General features: G+C 36.2%; 1 protein-coding gene across 11 annotated transcripts in view; it reads left to right on the forward strand.

Moving 5' to 3' along the window:
• The window catches only part of DST (dystonin), a 284904-nt gene that overhangs the window by 242142 nt on the left and 24260 nt on the right, over positions 1-18502 (forward strand). For all 11 annotated transcript variants that reach the window (XM_088053354.1, XM_088053348.1, XM_005518112.2 and 8 more), the window contains 11 exons: positions 627-728; positions 2599-2700; positions 3504-3677; positions 4475-4630; positions 6841-7038; positions 7557-7685; positions 10512-10682; positions 12014-12169; positions 12388-12594; positions 14232-14351; positions 17899-18068. In XM_088053354.1, the coding sequence (XP_087909480.1) occupies positions 627-728; positions 2599-2700; positions 3504-3677; positions 4475-4630; positions 6841-7038; positions 7557-7685; positions 10512-10682; positions 12014-12169; positions 12388-12594; positions 14232-14351; positions 17899-18068 (1685 nt within the window). The remainder of the gene's footprint in view (positions 1-626; positions 729-2598; positions 2701-3503; positions 3678-4474; positions 4631-6840; positions 7039-7556; positions 7686-10511; positions 10683-12013; positions 12170-12387; positions 12595-14231; positions 14352-17898; positions 18069-18502) is intronic.

Consider the following 18502-nt stretch of genomic DNA (forward strand, 5'->3'; position numbering starts at 1 on the left):
GAGACACCACTGAAGCCTTTGTGGTAAAGCAAGATTTGCCTTTTGAGTGAATGAATCTTAAATTAGATTAGAATGTATGCACTGTGGTATTTCATTGATTCATGGTTTAAAACTTTTGTAAAAGACAGATTTTTATTTTGTTGTTTTACAAAAAATTAATATTATAGGTGACTATTTCTTGCAAAAGTAATGCTAGAATAAATTTTGGATATATATTGTTCATGCCAAGTGAGACATCTTAACTGAGACTGTCCTGTTTGGATGACTATAAAGTACTTTTTATTTCTCCAGTGTTCAGCAATGTATGATTATTTTAAGATATTTTTATTATGGTGATGCAACTCCAAATGATTTAGTAGTATTTCCTTAATTAACTGTAATATTTCTGTTAATAAAAATATTCAACCAGTACTGAAGTTTACAGGTTTTATAATCCAGAACCTCTACTGAATTCTGGAAGAAGCTACTTATGCAGTCGTAGGGAGGACAAGGGTATTAGTATGGAATAAATTTGAACTGGTCATGCTTAGTTTTTTTGTATTATTGCTCAGTGAAGTGTTGGTAAAAGCACATTATATATCAGTAAAATTCCTTGGTCTATTGAAGTAAATTGTGCTTACTTGCAGCTGAATTCTGCCTGGGATGCATTAAACAAAACATGGAAAGAACGTGTGGATAAGCTTGGGGAAGCTATGCAGGCAGCTGTTCAATACCAAGATGGACTACAGGTAAGATGATGTGATATGCCTAACCCAGCCTTGAGTCAATGGGATTCAACGTGGTTGTTGTAAAAAGTGTCATGTGATTAGGTAGGTGGCAAGTAATGCACTCTGGCTGTAATGACTATTTTCTTCAGTAGGCAGGGTTTTTTCTCAAAATTGGTTGGGGTTGGTTTGTTGAGATATTTTTGCATTAAAGAAACATATGTTGGGTTGTTTTCTTCATGTCTTCATATTGTACTGTGTTTAGATTCAAAATGTCTCCTTTTTTGTTGATGAGAGCAGAGGTTTTTTTGGCAGCACACAGTCATAGTAGCTCTGCTCACATTTTCTTTTGATAGTCAAGGCAGGTTAAAGTTGTGACACATCTTTGTGGTCTGAAAGGAACAGAGTACAGGTCTGTATACTCATTTGCTGCTATTTTCTTTGAGTGGAAGACAGTTGAAACACTTGAATTTTATTCCACTTTACTTATAAGTAAAACATTTGAGTATTTTAAGCAAAAAAATTATTAACATAATGTTGCTAAAATGTTATACTCATTGTAATTTATCATATCACAATACTTTAGAAGATTATTTCCTTTTTAAATCTGTAGGCAAATATTCCAGCAGTTTTAAGATGTCTTGTACATTGTGCTTCCTAGAACTGATAAAGTTTAAAAAAAATAGAGGGGTTGTACTTTAGATGACCTTTAAAAGTCTCTTCCAACGCAACCTATCCTTTGAAATGATGATGTTTTCTCTGTATGTGCTGTTGGATTTTTTTCTAGCTTTTTTGTTTGTTTTGGGTTTGTTTGTTTTTTCTTGATTGAGTTTCTGTCTTGTCTGGTTCATTAAATCTTTAAAACTGGAATTTCACATGACACTGAGGGTAGTTACTTCTGCATTTGGTGCAGATCAAGAAGCAGACCACTCCTTAATAATAATGCAACATCTGTTTTGCAGTGCGCCATCACTTTGGATTTTTCTCTGGATGCTTTGTGAAAGAACTGTATTTGAGTGCTGTCTTACACTCATTTCAATAGACAATATGAAAAGTATTATGGACAGATTGTTAACTGCAGCTGCCTCACCCTCTTGAGCATACTGGGCATGGTTCCCTTTTCTCAGGGAGCCATGTAGCAGTGGGCAGCTCCAAAGATTTGTCCTAAGCATTTCTCTTTAATGGTATCTCCACAGATAACAGGCAGGTGGAAAAGGGGTCTAGTTTGAGGTGTTTTTCCCCTTGTGCAATTATTCAGATTTGATGCAGATGTTCTTAATCTGTGTAGAGTATTCTTGGGGTTCTGTATTGTATCGGGAGCAAAAGAAATACCCACAAACATCAGAACTGGGGAGACATAATTTATTTTTTATTTTTTTGAAGTCACTCTGCATTATCCTATAGAAAATCATTCTAGCTCAGTCCTTCACTGCCTAGTATGTACTGAATGGGTAGTTCCATGTTCCTTGCACAAATAGCTTTCTTAGAAAGAATTTTGTTTGTAATCCTCATTTAAGGTATGTTATCCACCACCTTCCATGTTCACTCCGAACAACGGTAGAACAAAGTTTGTCTTGTGTTTACCTTTCAGGGTAAAAAATTGCAGGTTTTACACAAGAAGTAGATTGCTACTCAGAATGAATAATTCTGGTAGAATCTTGCTGCTAATAGAAGTCCAATCTTGCAGAATTTACACTCCTGTAACTGTTACATGCATAGTTATTCTATTGTATTACAAAGAAACCTAGGTTTTGCTTGGAAAGTTATTTTCTTTGAAAGAGCGCAGCAATACCTTCTCTGGAAAAAAGAAAAGCCCTGATATTTTACTTAATACAGCTTTTAAAAATAACAGCATTTGTCTACTCACACTTAAATATCATACTGTGATTTTCAGGCATTATTTGACTGGGTAGACATTGCTGGCAGCAAGTTAGCATCTATGTCCCCAGTTGGAACAGATCTGGAGACAGTGAAGCAGCAAACGGAGGAACTTAAGGTATGAACTAGCTCTTTATTTCCTTTATACTTCTATTTGTCTGTGTTTCTCTGTGTTATTCAGTATCTTTTGAGAGTCAAATGCAATTTTAATTTTCAATTTTTAGTAAAGAAGAATTTGCATGAAAATTATAAAATATTTCAATGCAAACTTTTCATTTTAAACTGCACTTAATTTAAAAATCTATTGCAAATTTTGGCAAGTCTACATTTTATTTTTTTCTGATACCTCAAAAACAGTTGTAGTATCGTTCATTCTCTTTCAAAAGCTATGAAATTACTATGTACAGGATTGTTCTGGTATGATCTTTCATTTTCTGGTTTCTAACATGAACAGTTGCTTTGAGGCTCTGAGAGAAGGCCTCCAAAGCTTTGCTTCTGCCATTAGAGCTTTTATGTGAATGCTCACGCATTTCAGATCATCACATTCCCAATACCTGAATTGGTGGATATAAAAATTCCAGTCTAACTTAGAAACCCTTCTGCATGGATCTGTACTTGTGACTGAATATGCTCCTGATGTTTGGATGCTGTTGTGCTATGTTTAAAAAGCAGAGATATGTGATGATCAGAGAAGGTTCTTGGTTTTGTTGCTCACTTGTAGATTTTGTTGGCTGTGGGCAGGTTGTTTTATATATTTTATGATGTAACTTCAAATGAATCATGACCTTACATAGTTCAGACCATGTGTACACAAGATGCGTTCAGACTGTTGCACCAATTGTGTGTTAAAGAGGGTGTTCTATGATTCTGTAGTCATTACTTGTGTTTCATTTATTTCTATTCTTTTTTTATTTACCACAGCAATTTAAGACAGAAGCTTATCAGCAGCAGATAGAAATGGAAAGACTGAACCATCAGGCAGAACTATTGCTCAAGAAGGCAACACAAGAGAGTGACAAGCACACTGTTCAAGACCCTCTCTCAGAGCTCAGACTATTGTGGGACAGCCTAGAAGACAAAATTATAAGTAGACAGGTAAATAAGCTTGGGAGGTGGGGACTTTATTAATGACTTAGATGTTTGTGAGGAATTCTTTGTTATGTATAATGCTTATATTAATTTACACATTCCTTTTAGTTTAGAAGCTACAAAAACTATATATAATAGGATGTGAATTGTTCAATTAGTTGAATTTTTGAAACATTTTTAAACCTTTTTAAATTTTCTGCCAGTAATGCTGTGTTGAATGACTGTGATTTAATTTTGTTTATTTGATGATGTCTTAAGTAGGAGTTGAAAATGTGTTTATATGTGCAAAGGTAATAGTAGCTGCTGAACTGAACAATTGAATAAAACCCCATTAATATTAAACTATTTCAGTGTTATTTCCTAACTATTGATAGTTAACTATCAAGCTGAGAGATGTGAAAGAATCCTTTGAAGTGTGCCATTTTTTCTAAACAGAATCATTTCATGACAAAAAAAATATTTTAAAAGGATCATGCACCAAAGTGCATTTATATTGAAAATATGTTTTAAGTGATAAAAAGCTACTGATACATCTGATGAAAGACCCTTCAACCTTAACTCTATTCTGGTTGTATGGCCTCTTCCAAGGCCAGGAATTAGAGCCTGGAATGCAAGGCTTTTCAAGGGAATTGCTAACTCAGCTGTAGTTATAAAGCATTGCCTGTGTTGGGTAGCTGTTTCTCCCTGATTTTTATTCTGTCTTATGCATGGACTCTGCTCTGGATTATGGTGACTAATGGTAATGTAAGACAATTCAATTGCATTGTGAAATGATTTTATTGTTAACTTTATTTTTACTGTAGCACAAGCTGGAAGGTGCCTTGTTAGCCTTGGGGCAGTTCCAGCATGCCCTGGATGAGTTACTGGCATGGCTGACGCACACAGAAGACTTGCTGAATGAACAGAAACCCGTGGGTGGAGACCCCAAGGCTATTGAAATTGAACTTGCCAAACATCATGTATGTAATTATAATCAGTATTAACCAGGATGTTCTTTCGATATTTATCTTAGGGATGAGTCTTTTATTAGTAAAACTTCACATTTGATAAATAATTCTCTACGTATAGTTTCAAGATGCAGATTATAGCTGAAATGAGGGCTTGGAATAAATATCTTTCCTCTTAGTCCTCCACATTCCTACCTTTCTTGCATATGGTATGGTTTTAGCCAAAAATAAACAACTTACCCTAGTCTCCACCTCTAACCACCTTTCTTTGACCTAGGGAATTCAAACGTTACTGAACCTGCTACTCTCCCTGAAGCAATAAACTCCTTGATTAATTCTGTTTAAGCCAGGTCTCAGAAACTGCACAACTCTTGCATATCTTTGCTTCTTTCTTCCCTCTCAGAAAATAGTGATTTATTCTGAATTCTGCAAAATTGTGTGTCAGTTGGGTTCTGCTAAGATGGAAAATGCTTCTCTGAAAATCTGTGCAGACTCACATCTTTTTCTCAGTGTTACTTACAGTGTAGGCTTAAAGAGTTTTTGTTTGTTTGTTTTAGTATTTTTACTGATCATTGTTATTTTGGAGCCCATGGAAGAATGCTTCTACCATGCCTTTATTTTTAGAATATCTCCTAGGAGTAAGAGATTTTCTCTGCCTCTGTGTGTAACTGTGCTCTTCATAACAACATGTTCTTTCTAGACTTGAAGATTTCAATCTAACCATGTAACTCCGCTCCCTTTAAAACTGCCATTTAATTTTTGGCCTGCATATGATGTAAGAAGTACTCAGAGTCCATTTTGGATTTTGAGAGAATTGATTGAAATTGACAGTACACAGATAATTAAGGTATTTTCATTGTCTGTGTTAATGCAGCTATGCAGCTTCTGAAGGCTTTTGGGTGGTCAGTTGGAACTTGAACAGAATACAGTATCTGCATACCTTATGTGCATACCCTATTTTTATAAACAGACCCTTTTAAAACAGTAAATAAAATTACAAAAATAGGTTCTGCTCCATGAACCTTTTATATTCTTATCAAATGCAAGTGTTTTACTAGTGAAGAGGCATAGAGGCATCATTTGTGTCTGTACTGAAGGAGTTCAGCAAACACATGAATGAATCTACTTCCTTTTCATAATACAGAGTTTATAGGTTAGAAAGTTCACACAGTAGTGCATCCTGTGGTAGCCTGTAAAAACATCCACCTCTTGAATAACTTAGGAAAGAATAGACCTTGTTCTTAGTGAGTCTCAGCAGGAAGGAAGGGATAAGATGCATCTGCTTCTGTGAATACCTTTTTTCACCCTGTCAGGAAAATAAAATAATCTAGCTCTTAGCTTAGAAGAATTAAAGTAAATGTGATGTATATTTTGTATTCAAGGTCTACTTGTGACTTGCTATTTCGTATTGTGCTCCATTGAGTTTATTTTTAAGTTCCTTTTTATTTAGCTTTATATTTTTTCCATATGCTAGCACTTTGATGGAGATGAGTTTGAGTCAGATCCCAGGAAGACAGCAATCATAAACTTGAATTTCTTAGACAGGGTTTACCATTCTCTTCTCAACCATTTTGTGTATTTCTTCTTCTGTTCTATATTAAAGCTTTTCTTGCCCTACCCCACATCCTCGTGAAAACAGCATTTTTTTCCCAAATGTACATTTTGCCTTTTATGGTTTTTACTGTGGTTGGTGATAAGAGGTTTTACAGCAGAAGGAGGAGGTCTTTTGGCCTTAGTACTACAACCATCCCCCAGTTCTTTGCATAGGTCAAGTGTCTTGGTAGCCTGACATAACAAGAAAAGAGTTACAGCCGTGAAATGCACAAGAAGACATTGTGGCAGCTGGGTTGTTGTATAGCACAGCAAGCACATAGTATTCAAAGAAAAATCCCATTAAAGGAAAGTATATAATTAATTTAAAAAGTGAAGGAATAATTATTCCCTAGCACTAGTAAAAACCTTTAATAATTTCAGAAATACATGCTTTCAGAAGGAATATATTATTTTTTCCGATATTAAAAAAAAAAACCCAAAATTCAGTATTTTGTCAGAATGGTATTTTACTGCTTTTGAATGAAGAGGTCTTAGTTATTAGCTTTAATTTCTGATATCTGTGCTGATGTTAAACTATTGCCTTGTCTTTGGTCTACAACTGGCTCAATCCCTGTGAGTGCCTTCATTCAGTAACTTACCAATATGGCCATGCTGTGTTACAATTGTAGGTGCTACAAAATGATGTTTTCGCCCATCAGTCTACGGTGGAAGCTGTTAAAAAAGCAGGAAATGACCTGATTGAATCAAGTGCTGTTGAAGAAGCAAGTAATTTACGGAGCAAGCTGGAACTCCTGAATCAGCGCTGGCAAAAGTTGTTGGAAAAAACAGAACAAAGGAAACAGCAGCTGGATAGTGCCTTGATCCAGGTGAACAGGAAATGATCAAATATAGACATAACTCAGAAAAAGTGTCTTTTTTACATGAAATACACAGATGCATCTATTAGAAGTTGGCCTAAATCAAAACTATGATACAGACACTTCTGAATTTGGAGAAAGTTTGAATCCAGCTGTATCTTTCATGGCTGGACACTGTCCTTTACAGTGCTGATGAAAGACTTCAGCTTTTGGTCTGAAAATTTTTGTGAAGGATGAAATTTCTGTGTAGGTGTATTATTCAGGGAAAACATTGGTCTCCCAGTAGTTATTTTGACTGCTTTCATGATTTCTATGGTTTTTGTTCTTATCCTTTGAATTGAATTGAGCCAGTTTGTGTGTTTGCTTTTTCTTTTTCTTTTTATTTTTATTTTTTTTTTTTCTTCTTTAATTTCCTTTGATTATTACAAATATCTGAATAAACCAGCTGACAATGTGCTTATGCATCTGAGCTGGTATTGGAATGGAGAACATGTAAGTTATCTCTAAAATGATATGGTATAATTTAGGCTCAAGGTTTCCATGGTGAAGTTGAAGATCTGCAGCAATGGCTGACAGACACTGAACGTCAGCTGTTGACATCAAAACCTGTTGGAGGCTTACCAGAGACAGCAAGAGAGCAGCTTAATGCACATATGGTAAGTATAAGTGTTAGAATGCTTTGCAAATTGCATTTCAGGACTAACTATCTTTTAAGAGTGTTTTTGGTAAATATGTTGTGTGTTCTATATACCACAATGTCTGTACAGTGTCTTAAAGAACTTTAATAGCTTTCAAAACAACACTGTTATTTACAGTGTAGTTTAGTAGCCTGTTGGGACATGCCCAAAGCTGAAACATTATTAGTGTTGAGACAAATAAAACAACTTTTGCATCTTTACAAAAGGTGTTTGCAGATTTTTCAGTGATTCCTATTCTTCTTTCCCCTTCTGATCCCATAACTAAATTTATGATTTTTCTAAAGTTTGAAGATTAATCTAAAAATGGCCCACATTCACTGAACCTTGACTTAAGAGACTTGATCCTTTATTCCTTATCTAACTGAAGCTGACAATAAAGTCATCATTAGCATAGAAGTAAGAAGGTCTACTGGCTCATAGAGGCTGTGCTTTAATTAGAAATGGCAAGCTGACCAGGATGCCTGAATTGTTCCCTTTCTTTCTCTTTAAGAAACGTTCTGTGGATTTCTCTGCTCCCGTAGAACCGTAGTGTTTAAAAAAGACACTTAAACTTGATCTCTTATCTCTAAGGAAGGTGGTTCTTACTGCTCCATTTGTGTAAAATCATGATGTGCTATTAGGTCCAGGATATAAGCCCAAACCTGGTGATTGAACTTCTAAATTCCTGGCTCAGATGTAACAGTGATACTGAACTGTCCTTGAGCAGGAATACACCTGACCTGACACTACCAATTAGAATGCTTCATTGTCATAATGTTAAAAAATCAGATTTTTTTTTGTGCTAAAGATCATTGCTTACCAACATGAGGCACATTTTTTTTCCTTCTTTTTTGTCCTCAAAAATTTGCCAGTATATATAATTGATAAGGAAACTAATTTACATTTTTAAAATCAGTTAAGACAGGAAATTAGATCCAAACAGAAATAATCTTGTGGTTTTGAATCCCTGTAATCCTTTCTTTTTATCATTAAGGAAAAAAGGGGGGGAAAATAGGTGGTGGGTTTTTTCTCCCTTTGTGACAGTGGACTGTAATCATGATTCCCTGAAAGTCAGTGGTGGTCTTTCCTTTTTCATCCTGCACTTAGATCAAGATGCAAAAGTTTTCCATGGAAAGCTTCAGGATTTTCTTTTTGTATATTCCTTGCTATACAAATTTTCTGCATTTACAATGTTTACAGGTTGATTAGTTAAAGGGCCTTTTAATTCAATGTTGTAGTCAGAACAAGTCTGACTGTCCCCAGTAATATGCATCCTAGATGTACAATCCCTCCTGTACATGTACATTTTAACAAGATGTTCCTATCCTGGTGGACATCTGCAGGCATTGACTTACTATCAACCCTTAAAGCACAGAACTTTGATTTCCTTTTGGTTAAACTTTAATGAACATGTGCAGATATGTGCTAATTTTCTCCCTCATTTTATGTATTTATTTTCCTCTGAAATGTTGAGGGCACTTGTCATGTTGTCTACTACTTTCCAAATTCAAACTTGTCTCTAAGTGATACCAGCTATGTTAGTTACTGATGTGAAACTGAAGGAGATAGTTTTGCACTACATTTTGATTTGTTCCTCTTTGGAAACAATGTTATGAACTATGTTCTTGAGTATAGGGCCTGTTTCTACAGGTATGAATAAAAGATATGAATAAATGAATCTCAACCACAGTTGGTTCACTAATGAGTGTTGAGATTGGGCTGCATTTCCAGTTAAAGCAGCTCCAGGAAAACAAAAGATATGAGGAGATGTTACAGGATATGAGTAGGAAAGGGGCTTTAAAAGACACCTTTTTAGCTCTCCCAGTGCTGCTCAGACCATCCCTCTTCTTTTCTTAAAACAATCATTGTTTCCAGTTTCTCCCTGAAGTAGTAACAGGAAGCAGACCAGGTGACACCACTTTCCATAGTCCTCAGAAAGAAAACCAAGCAGCTTTTTGTTGTGTCAAAATGTTAATGAATAATAAATTAATGAATAAACCTGCTTCTTGCTTTGCCCCTGTGGTCAGGTACAAACCTGAGTACAGTATCCCCTAACTCTAAAAAAAAGTTTTGTTTGGGCTCTTGTCCTGAGAATCAGGGGAAAAAATATTTTCTTCTTATTTGCAAACCACTTAGTCCTCATCTCCTTGTGAAGATGTTCCTTATTTATGAGTCTTCAGCAACTTTGTTGTTTCATTTTGATTTCTCTGTTACCAATACTGAACATGACTTTTTGAGTCAGAGGGATGCATGGGAGCTCCCAGACTTTTCACAGCTTGCCTTTCACATGATTTAGAAAACATCATTATTAGAGTAGTTAACAGGTTGTTATCATTATTATTACAGCTTTCTTTAAATGTCTGAAATGTCTTCAGTGCTCATGACTAGCAAGTGAAGGAAGATACAGCAATGTACAATAAACCAGCCCTCCCAAGCTGTCCCACCCACTTTTGAAGGGTATTGGATAGGTCTGGGCTTTCTGCACGCTTTGTAATGCTGACACATTTTGTGTTTTGGCTACAGATGGACTTTAAACCAACCAAGTTCTAGCAACTCTTTTTCAATAAATGCATAGTACTTACTTTGCCAATCTTTGAATCTCAGAAAAGACATTGACAGGCAATACAAGTTTTCATTTCTTGAGGAACTGGGTCCCTCATTTTCTCATTTGACTTTTTACAAATTACATGTATTTTCTTTATTAGTCTTACTCATACCTGCTAAATTTGGGGAGAGGAATAAATATTATACTGGTATTTATAAAGAGTATTGACTTTCTACCTTTCTGGTTCTTTCTTTATTTAGGAACTTTGTGCTGCCTTTGAGGCCAAAGAAGAGACATACAAGTGTCTAATGCAGAAAGGCCAGCAGATGCTTGCAAGATGCCCAGAATCTGCTGAAACAAACGTTGAGCAGGACATAAATAACTTAAAAGAAAAATGGGAATCCGTGCAAACAAAACTCAGTGAAAGAAAAGTATGTGTTTTTACATAAAAATTGAACTGTAAATCATGCATTTAAGTGTGCTAATAATCAGTGCTTTTATGGATGCATACTTGCCTGATTTTTTAGATTTAAAATCAGTTGAAGAGACTGGTGTAATTCAGTAATATGTTTAGAAAGTACTGGGGAAAATAATATTCAAGAAGTTAATTATCCATAGCTGGGCAGGAGTATGGTGAGAATGGCACAAGTCTGTTCCATATAAATATATTAACTGATACTGTGCTCATTTGGTAGGACTAGGGGTTTTCTAGGTTTTATTGCAATAATCGTAGACACAAGAGACCAAATGATCCTTCAAGTTTATCTCCTCCTCAGTAAAGAATTGGTGTGTTATTTTTCCTAGTTTTCAGCCATTTTTTTTTTTTAAATTCCCAAACACTTGGCCTTTTGCCATTTATTTCAAGTGACTACCTTCTGTTCTAACAGATCAATAGCATGATTTTGCTGATATGTAACATACGTTTTCTTGTTATTAATTTCATGTGGCTTTCATTCCTTCACGAAATATAGTCCACTTGTTCTAACTCAATCAAACAAAAAGGATACCCATGATTGCAAACAGAGAAACTCTCTGTACAGACCTGATAAGTATAAAGCACAAATATTTAACTCACAGCTTAGCTGTATTTTAAAGTTATAATGCTGATGTCTCTTAAGGTACTAATAAAGTAAAAATTACAAACTAATTAGTGCCCAATGTGAGCACCTTCTTGCAGGAAGCTGTAAGGTTGGAGTGCTCAGTGAAGTCTCAGCAGTGCAAATGTTTGAAAATCTCTGACTGCTGTCTTATGATCAACAAAGTTTTGTATCCCAAATTAGTTTCTGTTCAGGCAACCAAAATGATAATTGGTCATTATTAAAAAGAAGTGCTCTAGGAAAACATATTCTTCATTAAAGGTAAGAGCATAAATTTGATGATCTACTTGAGGCTCTTCCAAGTGCGCTACCACCTTAGATTTCTGAAATTCTACTGGTTTTGCATTGAACTTGATAAATCTGAATGTCCCATTTGGATTAAGTAGTAGGAAATTTGTTCTAATGTGGTAAAATTTACCTTGATACTAGGCGCTGTATTTTCTATTCATCTGTTATACATAATTTTGCTGTAACTCCTGTATCCATCTCCTTGAACATGCTCAAATATAGGCTGTTATTTTAGAAGTCAGAAACTTCGAGTTGGAAAAGTGTTTGAAAATGCTAAACTAAAATGGTTTACTCCAAAGTGCTGAACTAAAATGGTTTCCTTGGCTAGAGCCCCTGCACAGTATCAGCTGCTAATAAAGTATGACCTGTCTTTACAGACCAAACTGGAAGAAGCCCTCAATTTAGCAATGGAGTTCCACAACTCGCTTCAAGATTTCATCAACTGGCTTACTCAGGCTGAGCAGACTCTAACTGCAGCTTCTCGGCCAAGTCTTATCTTGGACACTGTCTTATTTCAAATTGATGAACACAAGGTATGTAAAGAAACAGATGTGTAATGTTTTTCTCCCACTCTGTGGAGATACTGTAACAATGTCCAAATGAACCCTATAATGCTGGCACTCAGAGAAACATTTAATTTGTTTTAAAATTGTATTTTATTGTCTTTCTCACTACATCATTCTTTATCAGACTGGGTTTTTTCAGTGTTTACCCAATACAGCATTCAGTAATTTTCACCCTTTTTTCCAAGGTTTTTGCCACAGAAGTGAACTCTCATCGAGATCAGATCATAGAGCTGGACAAAACTGGAACCCATTTGAAATATTTCAGCCAGAAACAGGACGTTGTCCTTATTAAGAATCTGTTGATTAGTGTACAGAGTCGATGGGAAAAAGTAGTCCAACGCTTGGTTGAAAGGGGAAGAGCTTTGGATGATGCAAGGAAAAGAGCCAAACAGGTAATGGGACAACAGCTGTTATACAGCTCTTTGAACTTAGTTGTAATTGCATCCAGATTGTTGAAGAATATGATGCTTTAAAAAGCAAGCCTAGGTTTAGTGTACAAGACAGTGTTGAGTTAGTGGAGTGATTTCTGTGATTCAATCCCAGAGCACTTCATTTGGAAGGTGAAAGCATCATTTTCAACCCAAGCAGTGACTTCTGTCTGCAGTACAGGATAGTCTGAAAAAAGAAAGTTACAGTATGGATTCCAGATGTGTATTAGTGCCATGTGTCTTCAAAAAGAAGTTTCATAATCAAGTTTGTATATTTTAAAGAATGTGATGAACCCTTTTCACTAATCTGTGGGAGTATTCTTTAGTATTTTCTTCTTGGGTCTATGTTGTGTCCTGATTATACTCAACACTTACCACTCAATCTCTTCTATTAGTTACTAGACCAATATCTTCTGTGTGGTAAGAGATCTCCATTTATTTCCTTATAAACCTGGAGAGGTTGTTTTTTGTGGGGAGCAGGGCTGTTTGCAAAGTTTTCTTTAGTTGGAAGCATCTGTGGATTTTTTCTTGGATACATGTTTCTCTCAACGAGGAATATAAATATAAGTTGCAAAATGTATGAGAGGAATGTAACCTGTTTAAATATCAAGAGGAAGTTCTAGCTCCTTCCTGTTCAAGGGAACATGGTCATTCAAGATTTTGTGATGTTCACAGCTAAACCACGTTCCAATGTTCACCAATACCACCACTCAGCTCATAGAGCAAGAAGTTCTTTGGGCAATTAATTAGCCCATAAGCCAATCCCATGTTTCTTATTTTCCAGCAGTTTCTCATGTGCATTCACACACGCAGCAGTTTTGCAATGAGATGGGTTTTATCTCAATATGCATTTAAAAGCTAATTGCAGTGTTATAAGATGGTAACTGTGTGTGTGTAGCGTGGAAGGAGTACTCAAGGCTACTGGTGTCAAGGCCTAAGCAAAAGCCCTGAACAAGTGTGTTAGATGCCTTGCAAGGTTTCTGAACTAGTTTCTTGTGCTTCCATGTGTAGGCAGCCCAGGCAAGAAGAATTTTCAAGAGGGAGAGAAATGACCAGCTTCGAAAAATCAAAACCCAAACGGATGACACACTGTGTGAAAGCTGATTGAATCTTTACTTTTTCCCTACTTCCTTCCCTGAAGTGTTCTTTTCTTTGAAATAGGAAGGAAGATCAAAAATCTGTTCCCTGCTCATCAAGATAGTGTTTGATATAATGAGAGCTTTTATGAGTGTTACAGGGAACATCTTGGGCAGTCATCTAGATGGAAGTTTTCCCCAGTGATTTACTGCCATGGTCCCATATAAGCAATAGCTAAGCCCTGTTCTTTCTGTATTTACTATCCATTACTTAAACTGTAGGAATCTGAATGACCAACACATCGACAGATGTTGCCAATATGTCTCTGACAGATACATATGATGTGTGCACTCACTTGGGGAAGGGAGACTAAATACAGTGAGCACATGGCTAGACCTGTTCTGTTTAAGAGACCAAGGAGAAAAACATCAAATTTTGTCAAAGCTTGCTTGGGGTTTAATGCTTTTAGACTGTTTAATCAGCAAGTGAATTTTAAAGTTCATGCAAATCTGACTTTCCTTTAGTTCCATGAAGCCTGGCATAAACTTATGGAATGGCTGGAAGAATCAGAGAAATCTTTGGACTCAGATCTTGAAATTGCAAATGACCCTGACAAAATAAAGATGCAGCTTGCACAGCATAAGGTGAGTCATTATACACAAAATTCCCAATGAAACGTATGTAAGTCGTTCAGACTTGTACTGTTCAATCAGCAGTGAAAGTAGATTTGTGGCCTTACTGCAATGGGGTGTTTATTCACATCAAATTAAATGGTGGTGTTTTAACAGGGTGTGAATGAAAAGAACTTTTCACAGTACCTGATATGTGGGGGAATGGTTAAAAATGAAGAGGAAAGAATAATACAGCACCATGGAAACTTGAAAATGATCTCTGAAGAGGATTTCTTTAAGTTCTTAAACCAAAAATTTACTATCCACTTACTTGGGTTGAGATTTTTCTTTTAATACTACAGGACATCTTCTAAAGTGAAAAATAGTGAAAAAGTGAAAAATCTTAATCAAGATCAAATCTTAATCAAGTGTTTTGATTGGCAGTTGCTTTTTATATCAAGTGGAAATATTAATGAAATCCCCTAGAAAACACTGTTGACAGTATTAGAGCAAATACTGCTCCCATATTTCTCTTTATTGGATTCAAAATTTTGAAACCATTTTTTCAGAAATTCAGCTGTGAATGTAAAAATCTCTCTCATTCACTTGGCTTTTCAAACTTGTAATGATAAGCTCTAATAATAAAGCTCTGTAATTCCATCTGACACAGAGCAAAAGCAAAGACAGAAGTAGTCTTTACTTCATTTTGACTTCTGTAAAATGCCTAGAATAATAAATTATTGAGGATCAAGTGGATGAGTGCTAAGATGTTCAGATATGATTGTGTCTTAAGATTTCTCTTGGGGCAGTTTCATCAAACGCTAGAATATTGAAAGATCATTCAGTTTTCTACATTTTGGCACATATTTACTTTTTATGTCAGTTTTATGTCAGTTCTGTTGTTCTCCATTTATTCCTATTTTTTTCATATTTCACAATATCCTGAGGGGTTTGCCTAATTTTTTCTTTTCACTGCAGCTTCTGGTGATTGCTTTTACCACTGACAAATTTTGTCATGTCTATTAATGACTTCTTTAGTCTGGTTTATTTTTTTATCATCTCTCAGGTTGCATGACATTGTTTATCAACCAGGAAAACATTCTCCTTTAATACAGAGAGAGCTGGCAGTTGGTCAAGAAAAAATAGTTTTACCTGTGTCTGCTGTTAAAACCTTTAGATAAAACCTACGTTAACATTCCGATATGCCAACTCTGCAATTTCAGTTTGTTTTGGGATTGCTGCTGTTGCCAGAATTTGAAATCAGTGATCTGAACTGGCAGGGGGAGATCTTGCTGTTATGATAATCTGAGTCTTACTAATCTTCTAATCATTTCACTCCTCTCTTTTCTTTACATATTCAAATTCCTCAGCAGTACAGTCAACACTGTGACTTTGCTTTGAGGTTTTCAGGACTCCCTACCTGTATTCTCATCCCATCTTCAGAAATTTTAAACCTGATATGCACTTTATATGTGCAGCAGTGCGTTTTATGAGACCAAGCTTCCTCAAATGGACTGGCAGACTCATCACTTCTGTTACTGATGTCTTTTCTGCAGCTTCTCTCAAGTAAAAAGCCTGCAGAGCATTACTGCTTGAGTTGCTTGAATCTCATTAAGGAATGGGATGAAACTGGTACAGGCACATAAGGATTGAAACTGGTGATCTGGAGAAAAAAGATAAATGTGGTGAACTTTGTGACTTTAAACTTCAAACACCACCCTCTCAAGAAATCAACTCAATTGTTTTTTAATGAGTTCTTAAAATTCCCAAACACTGCAATGTCCTTCCTTGTATTTTGAGTCTTTTCCTTCCACTCCCACATATACCCTGTGTCTGTCTTTGTCTTTTCTGTCCAGCCTTGAAGGTTTCCTTGCTCCTTTTAGTTAAGAATTTTGCTATCCCAGCAAATGTGTGCTGTAAGAAATAATTTGGACCCGTTTTTTGCCAGTTGTTACTGCCAAAAAAAAAGTCCCTGAAAAAGAAAAGCCAAGATAATATGTTTTCTCTCTCACTCATATCTATCATGTTGCCAGGGACTTTTGGGGGTTATTCATGGTCTGTTTATTGGAATTTTTTTCTCATTTTTAGGAATCAGGAATGGAAAAACCCGCACTAGGTCACCCAATCCATTCCTGTGCTAGAGTTCTTACAGTACATTTATATGAACCTGGCTAATTTTATCAGTATGTGCCCATCTTCCTTAGAAGGAAGGTATCCAGCTGAACAAAATCTAAGTAATTAACTTACATATCTGTTCCTGGCAGCTTAAACCAAAATCTACTCTCAGTTATACCTGAAGTCAAATGAAAGTAGATATGGTTTAGTCTCAGGGAATGAACTAACTGCAACCCTTCGCCATCTTTAAATCTGTTTTTCCTCTTTGATCTTCCTGTGGCATCAATTTAATTGTGTTTCCTTGTGCAAACCTAGTGTCATTGTGTAGTGTTCAGTAGTTAAAAAAACCCATCAAATAAAAGAAGCATAGGCATATTTTTTTGTATTGAAGGTACTGTTATAAAAAAACTGGTTGTTTTGACAATTGTATTTATTTTTACTGTAATCCTAGCTTGACAATTAAGTTTTTTCTTAAAGTTTGTTTTCTTGTTTTATATGAAGAAAATCAAAAAATAGTAAGGGAATAGTAAATTACAAAACAAATATTGCTTTTTTGGTAACAAAAAAAAATCCAAAAAAACCCCAAACATTTGATGCTATATATAAGGGTTTTCTAAAGCAAACTTGTGATTTGCTTTTTTTCAACTGATTCCCTGCTAGCAATTCATGTCGGTGTGAAATAAAACATTTCAAGCATTGCTCCAATTCAAAAGCTGCCTTGTTGGGCTGGTGCTGTCTTTTGGCAGTGTTCCTTTATTTAATTATTTACTCAGTCAGTTAATTCCTGTGTGATATCAGATGAACTGTGTTTCTTGTGCTCTTCTGGGCCTGTGAAAAGCTTCCAGAGGGTCTGTGCAAAAGGAGCTGGCAGGCAGACTCTGTCGCTGTCATTGTCCAAAGTTCTGGGGCACAGAAACCTGCTTGGGATTTTTACTTCTAGCACAGATGGAGTTATTGGGATGTTACCTGACTGCTGCTGCTGCTGCTGCTGCTGCTGCTCAAAGGTTTCCCAGCTTGTCCATGTTGAGCTAAACCAGAATAACCTTTGTAGCTCTTGGGGAGCTCCACAAGTGGCTTGAAATCTTAGTTTGTACGAGTGTATTGCAAAGAATGCTCAGTTAATGGCCCCCAAAGTGGCAGTTTTTCACATCCTTCTGACTACTAGGCTGACATTCGGGAATATTATGGTAAGACAGGAATCATTGCCCTCACTGAAGGAGGGATTTTCCTGAAGTTGTTCCAGTAAGCATAGAGCTACAGTTCCAGAAGAGGACAAAAGGCAGGGGTCTGCTAGTGTCAAGCCCCAGGTGCACTGTGGCACTAGCACAGAAATTTTGCAGTAAGTTTAAATTATTCTTGCAGTAACATTTACAATTTATGTTAAAAATAGTGTGTCAAAAACTAATTAACAATGACCAGTTAATAATACATGGATATTTTCTTTTTTTCCCATATAAATATATAGGAATTCCAGAAATCTCTTGGTGCCAAACATTCTGTGTATGATACCACGAATAGGACTGGACGTTCCTTGAAAGAGAAAACCACCTTGGCTGATGACAATTTGAAACTTGATGACATGCTGAGTGAACTAAGAGATAAATGGGATACAATTTGTGGAAAGTCAGTGGAAAGGTAAATGAAACTCAACTAATTACTCATCAAATAAGAAAAAGGCTTCTATTTTTGGAATTTGTTGTGTAGAAGTAGAACCAGAGTGGCTAGCTTGTTTGATAATTAAGAATGCCAAAGCAGTAAAATACTGCAAATGCGTATTTTTCTAATGGTATGGTCAAAGAGCTGGGGAGGAAGTGGAAGGAAGAGCCCTTTAAAAAAGGGAAACTTGATTTGCACTTCTCTGGAGGTGTTGGTCAACAGTAGCTGAACATGAGCCAAGGTGTGGCCAGGAACACAGTGGTATCCTGGCCTCTGTCAGCAGTAGTGTGGCCAGCAGGACCAGGACCAGTGATTGTCCCCCAGTACTGGGCACTGCTGAGGCCACACCTGGAGTGCTGTGTCCAGTTCTGGGCCCCTCACTGTGAGAAAGACACTGAGGGGCTGGAGCGAGT

Source organism: Pseudopodoces humilis, chromosome 3, assembly GCF_049639895.1.
Source record: "Pseudopodoces humilis isolate 2021_Gansu_Grassland_sample_001 chromosome 3, ASM4963989v1, whole genome shotgun sequence".
Lineage (NCBI taxonomy): Eukaryota > Metazoa > Chordata > Aves > Passeriformes > Paridae > Pseudopodoces > Pseudopodoces humilis.